General features: G+C 38.8%; 1 protein-coding gene across 3 annotated transcripts in view; it reads left to right on the top strand.

Moving 5' to 3' along the window:
* The window catches only part of CREB5 (cAMP responsive element binding protein 5), a 398,853-nt gene that overhangs the window by 60,163 nt on the left and 325,058 nt on the right, over nt 1-13,632 (top strand). For all 3 annotated transcript variants that reach the window (XM_036327750.1, XM_036327749.1, XM_036327751.1), the window contains exons 2-3: nt 5,750-5,821; nt 11,631-11,724. In XM_036327750.1, coding sequence (XP_036183643.1) covers nt 5,768-5,821; nt 11,631-11,724 — 148 coding nt within the window. In that variant the 5' untranslated portion in view covers nt 5,750-5,767. The remainder of the gene's footprint in view (nt 1-5,749; nt 5,822-11,630; nt 11,725-13,632) is intronic.

The following is a 13,632-nucleotide window of genomic DNA, read 5'->3' as shown; positions in this document are numbered from 1 at the left end:
TACATTGATTGAGACATTGGCTTCCTCCTTACCGAAACACCAGTAATAAACAACCTTTGCTCCTAGAAACAAAGTAGGATTGATGTCAACTCACACAGTGTGACTAACTCAAGATGCGCGTTTGTCAGCTGTCCTTGGCACTTAGGGAGGACCGGTTTCCTCCTCTAGTGCTCTCTCAGCAGTCTAGGAAATTCAGCAAGGTAGAAGGTCTGTCTCACGTGAGTCCTGCCAAGAAGACTCTCTCCACAATCACAGTAGGACAATAAATGCTGACAGATGTTGTTCACATCACTGTTAAAATTCACACACCCTCTTTCAGTTCTATAATTCCTTCATATCCGGATTAACAATACCAGAGCTGATGGGGCACATTCATGTTGTTATTAGTGCTCACTAACATTTAGATTCAGTTTGCAGCTTTAAAGTTCCCATAACTTTTGGTGTTGATCAAACTGCATGCCAGATTTTCAGATTAAAGCAACATTTTTTAATGTCTTACTGTTCTCAATCCTCTACCACTGTGCAACTCTACCTGCTGTTCCTGAGGGAAATTTGTGCCAATCCACTCAGATTGGAGTTTACTGAGGATCAGCAATGGTGTCTATGATTTAGACGGAGAAACAGCCCTCTTGGCTTTTACAGCAAATGATATAGTAGGTTGTTTTGTTTTGTTTTGTTTTCCCATTTGGACTCACTGTTGTCCTTTCGTTTGAAGTACATATTGACAGTATTTTGCATAACTATCCAAGTTTTAGAAACATTTGTTTTTTTTGCAATGTTTGCCATTCATGAAATGGTAATTCCAAGGATATCCCCGCCTGGCAAAGCATCTGAATGGATTGCATCAGCCATTGTGGAAGATTTCCCATTTTGGACCAAGAGGAATTTGTGGGGTCAGATGATGAACAATGAAAGGGATTCTTGCTCATTGCGAGGCCAGACGAATCCAGTGGCAGTTGAGGGTCTGAATTGCAAATCCAACCTGTCATCTCCTTGTCAACTGTGAAAAACCTCTATTCACTTTAGGTACTAGTAGAGTTTGTTATTAGGGTTTTGTGTTGTTTTCCAAAAATTTGAAGGGAAATTAGACTCATGAGGCATTTAAGTGAACACTGAATCTGAACTTTGGGAAAGAGAAACAAAAAATAGAAACTTTCAAATGATTGAACAGCCAGCCACAATTATGACTGTAACTAACCAAAGTTATGGGTTCACTCCATGTTCCTCAAAGGGCACTTTGTGGGGGTCACAGGCAGCTCACAAATGGCTAATAGGCTGGATTTCAGTGGTTTTGATGCTCATGGCAACATTAACAGACTGAATTTATCATGAATCAACACATCTACATGTGAAATTTAATGAAAAGTAGCTTTAACTCATTGTTTTCACCAAAAGCAACTTCACTTCCTCCCCCCCACCCATTAAATCTGGGAAGATTTTTGGCCTTAACTGGGAACAGGTGGAATGAGGCCTACACAACTTTCTGCCTCGCTGTATACTTGGTTCTAGGCCAAAGAAGGTTGAGAACCACTGCCGTAGGAATAGAGAAAAGGCAAGCTGTTTGAGAAGGTTTATTGTGATGATTCAGGATTCATTCCACAAATATTTATTGAACGCCTACAGTCAGCTCTGTGCAGTGTAGCCTGGGATATGGCCATTGCCAAACACCACTTGGTTCATTAGAATATACCAGCTAGAAAAACAACTGAATGGGAAATGAGATGATGAAGCCCCCTTTCTGAGACCCAAACGCAGAACACGCTGGCTGAAATCACATCTGAGTGATCTGCCCCCACTTGATGGATGATAAAAGAATATACGTAGGGCCTTAGTAGGAGTCTTTTTAAGAAAATAATTATTACAATACGTTCTAGAAAAGAGCCATAATAATAGACCATAAAAATGGCTCTTGACTGATACATCAGACCAGATCATACTAGTTGATAAAAATAATGATGCCTGCATGGTAGAGTGGCACCATTTAGTAAAACTACAAACGCCCACAAAGAAAGGAATGAGCAAGGATGTGCTGTTTGCAGAGGCTGAATGTGGGAACTGTGGAGCATCCAAATAAAGCAGTTGAAGTTCACACACATATCTACACACCCACTCAGACCTTATTAATCACTGAAAACTTATTTTAGCAACTGCCATTTTACCTTAGGACTTTCATTTCAGTACTGTGTTGCCAAATCATTTGGTCCATGGGATCCATAGCATGTAATAAATTGATACAGATGTATTTATGTTTAACAAGTAAAATAATAAAACGACAGGTAAGCATATTGATGACTGAACTCTAAACTATCTGATGGCAGACTCAGTCTTTCTCTGATCGATCAGATTCCTCTAAATGTAATGTCCATGCTATGAAGGCTCAATAAGACAGAGTAAATCTAAATGGCCGGTATCAAGTGAAATAGGTCAGATAGAAAAAGTTAAGGACCATATGATTTCACTGGTATGAGGGGTATAAAAGTGAAAGCAACAAATGAACAAACAAGAAAAACAAACAACAAATCATAGACAGAGATAACAGTATAACAGTTACCAGAGGGATGGGGTGTGAAGGTGGTAAAGGGTAAGGGGATCAAATATATGGTGATGGAAGATTTGACTTTGGGTGGTGGGCACACATACAGGTGATGTATTATAGAATCATGCATTTGAAACCTATATACTTTTATTTACCAACTAGAGGCCCGATGCACGAAATTCGTGCAAGAGTAGGCCTTACTTCCCTCTGGCACCTGGGGCCCCGGCTTCCCTTGCAGTCCTGGCTTCGTCTGGAAGGTCGTCCAGAAGGATGTCCAGTCCAATTAGCATATTACACTTTTATTATTATAGATGTTACCCCAATAAAACTAATTTAAAAATCTATATGACTGTACCGTATTCTGTCTCTAAGCATAGCATCAACGTATAATTCCATGTTATTTGTTACAGCTCATATGCAAATTATAACTAATAATTAATAAAAGGTAGCTAATGTTGGCACGAAGCAGAATTGCTAAATAATCACCTTTATGGGCTGGAATTTATGGGAAAAATCAGCATTTTGATGGACTATGGTTTGGAATAGAGTTGTGATTATGGTAGGAAAGTACTTTCCATAATTATGAGTCAGAGCTTAGTCATCCTCTCCTTTCACGTTGGCTTGTTAATGTATCTCAAGTTAAGCAATAGCACTTTCAATCTTGACCATTTCTGTTTGTTGATCATTAATCTAATTCGTTATCACTAGTTACTATTTTTGGATGTAGGCTGTAAATGTATTCATATGGAACTCTCCCATTTTTACTGTGATGTAATCTTAATGTTGATTAGTAATATTACGAATATTGGAATTCTTTTGTTACTTTGTCAACTAAAGCTCTGTGTGGTGCCCAAGAAAGTCCCACCTTATAGCAAATGCTCTTTTAAAATATTAAAGTGAGGTTCCAGTAAAGCTTGCCTGCAAACCTCCCACGTTTAAACACACCTTTACATGCACAGACCTTTGTGCATAAGTTGGAAATGTCTTACAGGCCTCCTAACTGATCAGTGTGATTCAGGAATGAAGTTACTGAAGACTGATATTCATGCTCCCATTGTAAAGGAGGGAAAATTGAGGCCTGAAATAATTCAATGGCCTGGCACTGCTCAGGCAGGTCATGACCCCAGAGACAAAAAAAAGTTCCCGGGAAACATTTTTAAAACTTTACTAGAAAAACAAGGTATATTTAATTAATGGATAACCCGATTACTCTGTTGTTTAATCACTCTTGGGTCAAAATCATTTTTTTAGCTTTAAAGTCACCCTTTATTTTGAGGCTTAGAAGTAAGTTATCAGCATTTACAGCAGAGAGGAGGGATGCTCCATGAAAAGTGATAACAAAATTAAATGAATTAATGAGATATGAGAAGTTATTTAATTGCTCATGACTTTTCTAAGACAAGTGCAATGAAAGCTTCTAAAGATATTTGTCATTTTTGTTGTTGTTTGTTTTGTCCTTCTAACTGTAATAGAGCAAGAGTTTAAACAATATGGCTGATATAAGAAAGCTGAAAAATTATGCTAAGTAAATGTGTTGACAGCTGACCGATGGGAGGTATTACTAATGAAGATTGAAAAAGGCATTTTCCTGGCCAGGTAGCTCAGTTGGTTAGAGTGTCATCCCAATACACCAACGTGTTACGGGTTCAATCCCCAGTCAGAATATATACAAGAAGCAACCAATGGATGCATAAACAAGTGGAACAACAAACCGGTGTTTCTCTCTCTCTCCCTTCTCTCTCTAAAATCAATCAGTAAATCACAAAAAAGTGGCATTGCTTGGTGAAAATTGTACAATGAGGATAAATAGTGTTGTGAAGATGGTTCACATTTTTAATTTTGTCTTTGTTTTTTTAACATCTGACTAGCAATGTTATTTTAGGCAAGTCTTTTTACTTTGTGTTTCATAAAAGCAAAAGTATGCATTTCCCAAATAATATATGTGAAATATATTCATATTTGGGGGAAGGGTATAATAACAAAAAAATTAGAACTGAGCTTTTTTTCCTTCAAGATAATAAAGTTTCCTTGGACAAACAAGGACTATGACCTGAGTTGAAGCAGAACTCCCTCTTTCAAGGGCAAAGGTGATGTGGGACTCTCTGGAGTCACAAGTAGCATTTCAAAGAAGCAAATTGCTTCCCGTGCTCAGAGACAAGGCAATAGGTTTTAGTTTCACAGTAGAGCCATGTAGCTCCCATACACTCAACTTTAAAATTGCCAAAAAGTATGATTTAGGAAATGATTTAAATTGTGTAACAAAATGTCCATAGTACTTTTCATTATTTAAAATATTTATGTTGCTGTATCCATTGGTAACCACAAAACCATGTATACTGTATTTTTATGAGCCTTTGGGAAGCTTTGCAAAGGTAATTTTGATTATGCTCAATTTTTGCCTAATGAATTTACCTTAGAACCTGACCCCAACATAAATAAGAAAAGAGCACACTATAATTTAACATGTATCTGAGATCATAACACAGGGCTTCTCCCTGCAAAGCTACCTTATTCCAGATAACTTATCTAGAGCATAAAAGCAGAGCCTCAATCTAATATTAAGTTCAAATTAGCCTATAAAACCAAATCAACAAAATATCCAAGGTGATGTATTTTTGCATTTTCTGAGTTACCCCTACATAGTTGGATAGTTTTTGCTAAAGCATTACCAAATGCCTGAGATGAAAGGGAATTTAAGGCCCAGGCTCTCAGCAGGGTCATTTGCTAAGCTGGCTGCAGGACCTCTCTGCATCCCTTGGTCATACTGAAGCTCGGTGGTTTTGGTGACCATAGAGGAATCATTTGACCTGTTGCTCGGGTTGGTCCTCACACTTACGATTGTCCAGTTACTGCCACTTCCCTTACTGTCCTAAGTAGACCCCCCAAATGACAGGTGGGAACTTTTCTTTGGAATCCGCTTGTGCAGGTGAGGTCTTAACCTGGTAACTACACAGTCCAGGTGGTTTTCCACAGGCAGGATTTTTACTGCACAAGCCCATGACCTTTTTCTTTAAAGTACGGTAAATATGGCCTCCAGAAAACAGGAATCCAGACAGCAGGGAGACTAATGTTCATGTTCATATTTTTCTCTTCTAATTTGGGAATTGGCATAGAGAGGGGGCTCCACGCACTGCTTTCCTCACGTTTCTCAGGTGGAAGCAGAAAATACTCATGGATTTGTTTTCCTTCTTCCCTCTCCCGCTGGCCCTTCAGATTTATGAGGAATCCAAGATGAATCTGGAGCAGGAGAGGCCATTCATCTGCAGTGCTCCAGGCTGCTCCCAGGTGAGTGTGGGGATCTTCTGCTCATCTTACAGGGGTCACACCTACCTTCCAACAGGGGAGCAACTCTCTCTTGACAATCATGCCTGCTATGGGCTTTCATTTTTCACCAAGGTATCATATCATCAAAGTCCCCCTCACCATCATCACCATCATCACCATCATCATCATTATCATCATCAGTGTGTTCATTTTTCATTTTGAATAGTTTGAACTACTTCCCTCATAACTTCTGAAAAACATCGGTGTTGGCCACTTCCACCCATAACTCCTCCCTGGAAGTACGCTAGTTGCATTTGCCCACCAGATGCTCAGGTTAGTTATTTCAGAAAGCGGGGAAGGAGGGTGGCTGCTGTTATAACAGCTACTTGAATATTGGCTCTTTGGTTTACTGGTGAAAGAGCTTACAATCAGTGGTAGAATTCTATTTTGTTTTGTTGTCCTATTTGAGTTAAATAAACCCCCTGTAACTTTTTGAAAACCTACAGTTTTTCTATTTATTTAAACTTTAAGAGGGGAAGTTGGCCTGCTGTGCTAGATTAAACCTCTTTTAGCCTCCAGCGGCTCCAAGCAAGTGGAATTGTGAGAATTAGATGAGATACTGCATGTAGTTTAGTATAGAGCCTGCACATAAGTGTTCAATTAATGTTTGCTGTTGTTACTACTCCTGCTGTTCTTATTATTACACTGGAACCTGTCCCTGGAAGAAACTGGAAATATCCATCATCTAACATCAGAGTATTACATATTGTTTTTGGAATTTGATGGTGACTTTTTCTATACATGACCCTTTGGGTGTCTTCATGTTCCAATCATTGGAAAATGACCACATATGGCCACTCTCATGCCAAGATCTTCATTCTGTTGGATATAGGACAAGCTCAAAGCACAGGCTCTTTCCAACGTGGGTAGTTAAGCTCACTTGCCCTAAATTGCCCACTTTCCTGTGCCACCCTATTATGTGGTGTGGTTGGCAGCACCGCATGTCCAGGAGTCAGATGAGAGGTGATGTCTATTGAGGGCCCTTGTTATATCTCCCCAGAGAGTCTGGAGGGTCTGGGAGCCTTTTGGAGAGAAGATGCCATGGAAAAATGAATGTTGTTGCTGGCTCTGCCTTGTGGTGTTGCTAGTAATATCAGCCACTTACTGAGAAACCAGAGTCCTTTGCTAGGATTCTAGCAAGTTCTCCCAGGGCTTTTTTGTGAATGTTGATTTGCAACCTATAAATAAGAAAAGAAGTAGAAAAAAGTTATTTTGAATTTAAACTACTTTTCAACAAACTGATTTTGGAGGTCATTTTGAAATAGGAAACACTGGGACTACATAGATGGGATGATCCGTAACTGGGAAAATCCTACTATCCATTGTGAGTGCAGACAATGGCCTTACCTAAATAAGGTAATACTGGTTCCCTTTTAGTTTCCTTAGGGAGAAGTCTCAAGGGCCAAAGGGAACCAGAGAATTTGAGCATTATGCTTTGTTTTAGCCATGAAAATGTGACCTTAAGTTTTCTTCAGTTCAAGCCACTCAGCAAATTTTGGGGTGCCTACTATGTGCATAAGACATATGTATCTCTGTCCTCACAGAGCTTCTAGTCTAGGCATCATATTTGCAACCACATAATCAGTTAATCAGTTAATTTCTGAATTACAATTTTCCATGAAGGAAGAGTACAGGCCACCTTGAAGAGTACCATAGGGGGATTTCCTTTCCTTGGGGAGGATAATGGGAGCTTCGCTATGGAAAGGGCATTTAACAGAATGGGATCCTCCAGGGATCTGGCATGCTATAAACCAATGAGGTTCATAGCGAGTCAAGATTCCAGCAGAGCCCAGGTTGTGACTGGTAATAGAGGAGAGCCTTTGAGGAAGGTTGTTAATCACATCTAATACTTAGATAAGTCAGAGAGAAGGGAACTGCATGTAAGTCATCACACTGTGTGACAGTGTTTCTCAGCCTTGCCACTATTAACATCTGGGGCTGATTAATTCTTGGAGGGGGGACTGTGCATTACAGGATGCTTAGAAGCATCCCTGATCTCTACCTCCTAGATCCCAGTAACACTCACTCCCTAGTTGCGAAAACGAAAAATGTCTCCAGGAATTGCTAACCATCCCAAATTGCCCCAGGTTGAGAATGCCCAATGGTTTGAAGTTTGGCTTTAGCCTTCTTTCTTTTTGGATCCCTTCCTTTTGGGGGGTCACCTACTTCTAACTGATGCTCTCCACTGGATTTTAAAGTTTGCTCTAAGCCATCTCTTCTCCTTTTTGGAATAAGGCAGTGTATAAAAAAATAAATGCCATAGACATGTGGTCACTGGTGTCAGATGCTGCGAGAGCTGGGACAGTCAGAAGCCTGAGCAAAGGCTGTTGGGTTTGGCAGTGGGTGCTTGCCGGCGACCTATGAGAGAGGAGCCAGGGTGGGGGCCAGAGTGGAAGGATTAATGAGCAAGTGGGTGGCGAGGAAGTGGAGGTGGCCAGCATAGAGGACTCTTTCAAGAGCACTAGGGAGTGACGGGAAGCAGGGTGATATAATGGCAGCCTGAGAACGATGCTGCTTGAGAGAGGTTCTTTTTTAAATTAAAGGCGAGCCATGGCTGGATTTACTCGAGGGCAAGGATGAGTGAGCTGGCTGGCTTGAAGGACCCCAACTGAAGCACCAATCCTGGGAAGATATGGGATGTAGAGCATCCTACGGAGGAAAGGGGGTGCTTATTCCTCTGAGAGAGGACGGAATGGAAATGGAATCTGTGAAGTTACATCAAATTCTGAGGTGGAGGAGGTAGTAAAGGATGAAAGGGGTACCTTTCAAATGACCTTGAACTTCTCACCAAAGGAGTAGGTCATTTCCTTGAGAAGGCTGGGGACTGAGGAAAAGGCCAGATGAACATGAGAATTGAGGATTTGTATAGTTTCTTGGTTTTTAGTAAAACTCTAAGCCTCTCCCCTCAATACCCCGCCAAATTTAAATGTAAAGATGCATTTAAAACTTGATGGCTCTATTTAATGTGGAAGTGCTTCTTTTCCTCAGCAAGCTGTTATAAAACATGTGCATCTTCCATTTGAAGAGGTATTGGAATTGAGAAAGTGTAGTAGTTGCCCAGTGATTACAAGGATCTCCTGGTGGGGGGTTAGGAAATCCCCCTGGAGTCAACTGTGATCATGGCATTTACTCAGTGGCATTCCATATCCTGGGGACCTGCATGGAGAAGAAAGGATGGCCGGGAATTGGAAAGGGGAGTGAATATGAATTATCAATGCTGCATTGGGGATGATGGAAGGATTTTCCTCCCCTTTTCAATCATTGGAAAAACACTTGGCTCTATGAGGAACGGCCTATAGTACCTGCGAGTACTTTTTGTGTTTATAATGCTTTATATATTAGCTTTGTCCCAGAAGTAATGAAAAACAGCTTCTCTCCTCTTTCTGATCTCACAAAGTTCAATGTTAAGCTCACTGTTCCTTTGTCCTCCACATCAATCATGTTTCAGGTTCCAGTGCCCTCTCTTAGCTCTTTGTTATAGACAATCCATTTTGGTTATTTATAATTTGCTGTTAGTTTCCTACCCAATTAAAAAAGACATCACAGATGTCCTCTACTGTCTCTTTTGGAAAGTAATTTATAGTCAATATGAAATATAATGGAAATTATTATTATTTAGTAAGTATTCTAGTTAACATTCTATTTTAAGCTATTATTATACAGAGCCAAAAAATGGCTTACAGGTACAAAGTAAAGGATATTGCTATGTTGTTTGTTGATTATATATATCACAGAAAAAGTTATAATAAGGCTTTTGAGAGAAGGAGTAAGACATTTAATCTATGTCTCTAAACCATACATGGTAATGTCACATAGTTGATGCAGTCATTATAAGGTGTTACAAAAGACCAAAGAATAGATGAATCTGCAGCAAAAACCCAAGTCATTATAAATCTTTGTATTCAGAAATCTCATAATTATCATGCTTTTCAAATTCTATACTCTCCAATTTATATATGACTGACATATAAATGTGTGATATTTATTTGAAGAATTATTTTTAGAATATTCTGAAGGATTTAACCCAGTAAATTCCCTCATTCTCATGAACACATCATACTATCTGCAGAAGAGGGTTCTATCATAGTAGCAATGGCCATTGAAATTTATAACGACTCTCTGGAGGAACTGGGAAGCCCTGAAAGATTGCCTAAATTATCAAAGATTCGGAAATGTTCAGCAGAGTTTGTTGTCTTTTGTTATATTTGACTTTGATAAAGCAGATACTCTGTTATGTCCAGTTATTAAAATAATCCAGTCTGAGTCAGTATAGGATCTACTATAATAACAAATTACCCCAGAATTCCAATGACTTAAAACAACAAAGGCTGATTTCAATTGCCCAAGCATACACTTCTATTGTAGGTTGGCAGGATGTTTTTCATAATCCTTTAGTGACTAGGATAATTGAAGGGCCACTATTTCTAATATTGTGAATCACTATGCTACAAGGGAGAAGGAGGGGGATCTCTAGAGGGTCTTGCATCAAGAATTAGATGCTCACATCTGGGTGACCTGTGACTTCCATTCATTACTCAATGGGCAGAACTAGACATATGGCCCCACCCAACCACATGAGGGCCAGGAAATACAATCCCACCATGTGACCAGAAGACAGACAGCTGAAAATATTTGGGAGCAGCATTTTGACAACCATAATATCACTCTTTGAAAATTAAAAATAAAGTATTGGTGTACTACACTGTACAGAGTATAAAATATCAAAAATAATTTGTCACACTACTATAAATCATATGTATAGTTATAAAAAATCAGATAATGAGTGTCCAAGGTCTTCATAAACAGAAATATACTATACAAATGTCAGGGTGCATACTTGTAGGTTTATACCAGTATGTCAAATAATTAATCAAGAAATGTAATTCTTCCCCAAAGTCTGACATGAATCAAAATTTTTTTCCTACTTCATACATTTCTCCTACTTTCAGTTAATCTATAGATAATGTCTAGCATACTTATTATGTCTTAGACGTACTTTTACATCATTATGGTTAACAATAACTACTAGAGAAGAGTTCCAAATAGTTTTGCAAAACTCCAGTACTACTCAGGTCAAAATTAATTTTAAAAATTGGTCATGTTTTTCTCATATGTTTAGGTAGAAATGGGAGATTACTTTTGTCAGGTTAGTTATTCTTTGCAATCATAAATAAACATCCATTTAAACAATCTTTTATTCTTTAAAAACACAGCTCATTTCTCTTGTAGATATTATTTTAATATTTTCAATATTATTAAGTTTCCTGTCTCTGTTTATCTTCATCTAAACACAAAGTTAAGGTCTATCCTTAGATACCTCTAGTTCCTAAGGAAGCATCTAGTTTACTGATGACTCATCACAGTTGGCTATATTCAAGTCTTTATTATTATGTCTAAGAATAAAAGGCCTTCAAAGGAATTCACAGGGGAGGTGTGGGGAGTCAGATAATAGTGGAAGGCAAAGATCTTCTATATCTTATTAGTACTCAGCCAGATTTTTCTACAACATAATTAAGGCCCTGGTTAATTATAATGGAAACAATGATACATATATTTGGGAGTAATTCAAAGGAGCATCCCAGTATATTTGCTCACAGAAAATAATTTATCATTTTACTTACTCATGCTTTCACACCTTTTCAGAACAGTGTTTTGTTTTGCCTGTCACATTTGCAATGCTGAATAAATCTTTTCTCTGTAATGGCAAATATATATTACAAAACTGAATGGCTACTCTCCCCTCTCCCTTTTTTCTCTATTTGTCTGACAGCGCTTCCCAACAGAGGACCATCTGATGATTCATAGGCACAAGCATGAAATGACTTTGAAGTTTCCCTCAATAAAAACAGACAATATGTTATCAGGTAAGGAGCCATCAGGCAAAGGGCTTTGTGTGATCAGCCACCAATACTTGTTCTACTCATGATAGGGTGATTTCCACTAGAAAATTCTGTGCCATGAAAATATACATTCCTAAGGTATAAAAAAGACTTAAAATAATGGTAAGCAAAAATATAATCAGCTAATGCAGTGTTCACTCAAATAATTGGAGAGCTGTGACTTTTCATTTTCTGGCATGTAAATATTTATTACTCTAAAACTTGGCTCCATATATCTTTGTAAAAAGCACACACCTGTGATCACTCAGGCGGCAAATATAAATTAAGCATCTATAATGCATATTGCATTGTTCTGAGTGACATGCAAGGCGTAAAAATTTATATAATTTCTGTTCTCAAGGGTGTCACAATTAGTTTGTACCCTAACACTTAGCCAAAATAGAGGACTGAGACTGTCCACGATATCCAGATGGTCCCCAACTTACTAGATACTGGTAGTTTGACTTATGACGGTTCAACTTACAATTTTGTGAGTTTGTGATGGTGAAAGAGATAAGCATTCAGTAGAAAATGAACTTCGAATTTTGAATTTTGAATCTTGATCTTTTCTCTCATGGTGCTGGGCAGAGGCAGTGAGGTGAAATAACTGATACACTAGAGTGTCCTGTGTTGTCAGTGGTTTTGGGATATCGTGTTTTGTGTTTTTGCATCCCATCATGTCTATAACCTATGTATTGAAGTATATTGTCCTCCGTTAATTCTCACTTTGAACTGTGTCTCCTGCTTCTGGTGAGAAGAGAAGGACAATTACTCCTGAGATAAAACTCAAGATAATTGCCCTACTGTAGGGTAAAGTAAGTGTTCTGAGCACATTTAAGGCAGGCAAGGCTAAGCCATCATGTTCAGTAAGTTAGGTGTATTAAGTGCATTTTTGACTTAAGATACTTTCAACTTATGATGGATTTATTGGAGGCAACCCTACCACAAGTAAAGGAACACCTGATATCAAATGAGTATTGTAAGGAAAAATACTCTGCAACTTTAATAGAAAGAGTTCTCTTTCTGGACTAACGTGGTAGGTGAAGGTTTCCTTAAGAAACAGTACCCACTTCATATGTGAGAGATTAAAAGAGATACTGCATGGAAATATAGCAAGTTCTCAGCAAATGTGAGCAGAAGTAAAAAATAATAATCCATCAATTAATTGCCATTCCTTCCCAGTTTGATAGGTGGTATGGTAAATTAGGAAGAGGGCAAGGCCAGGGGTGAGGAAACTTAAACTCTGTCTAGCCTGGGCTCTGACTCCACCAGCTGTCTGACCTTGAGGAAGTTAACACACCCTTCTGGGCCTCGGTTTCTTTTTTCCGTAAAATGGGAATGATTTTATCTGCCAAATCTATTCCACAGGGTTATTGTGAAGATTCAATGAAAGAATGTAAATTGAAGTGTTTTATAAATCTCAGCAGGGTAATTGAAGCATTTCCCATTACCCTTCTTAGGATAGAAATATTTCCCCAGAGCCACCAGCTCCCTGGTATTGTGAGAGAGTGAGGTATCCATGAACATGTTAGAGTGATAGCACAAGAACAGCTGACGGCCCTGGTGATTATAATTTAACATTTCTATGGCACTTAAATCTTACAAGTATTTCATTAGCCCAATTACTAGTAAATCCGCCAAGGGTGTGTCAGACAGATTATTTTTACAACTCTTATTACTGATAGAGGAGGTGACACACAAAGTCATGGAGCCACTTTTCCAAGCTCACCAAACAGGGCAAAGATGAGGACCTGATCCTGCAGTCCTAACCCATTGACTTGTACTGGCCACTGCACTGTCATCCTTTACAAGTTTATATACACAATCAAATACTCCTGGTGACAGAGCTGTCCACACAGCTTCATCAACCCACCAGTGACTTGCTAATAGTTC

Source organism: Myotis myotis, unplaced genomic scaffold, assembly GCF_014108235.1.
Source record: "Myotis myotis isolate mMyoMyo1 unplaced genomic scaffold, mMyoMyo1.p scaffold_m19_p_11, whole genome shotgun sequence".
NCBI lineage: Eukaryota > Metazoa > Chordata > Mammalia > Chiroptera > Vespertilionidae > Myotis > Myotis myotis.
This window is presented reverse-complemented; position numbering and strand designations above follow the sequence as displayed.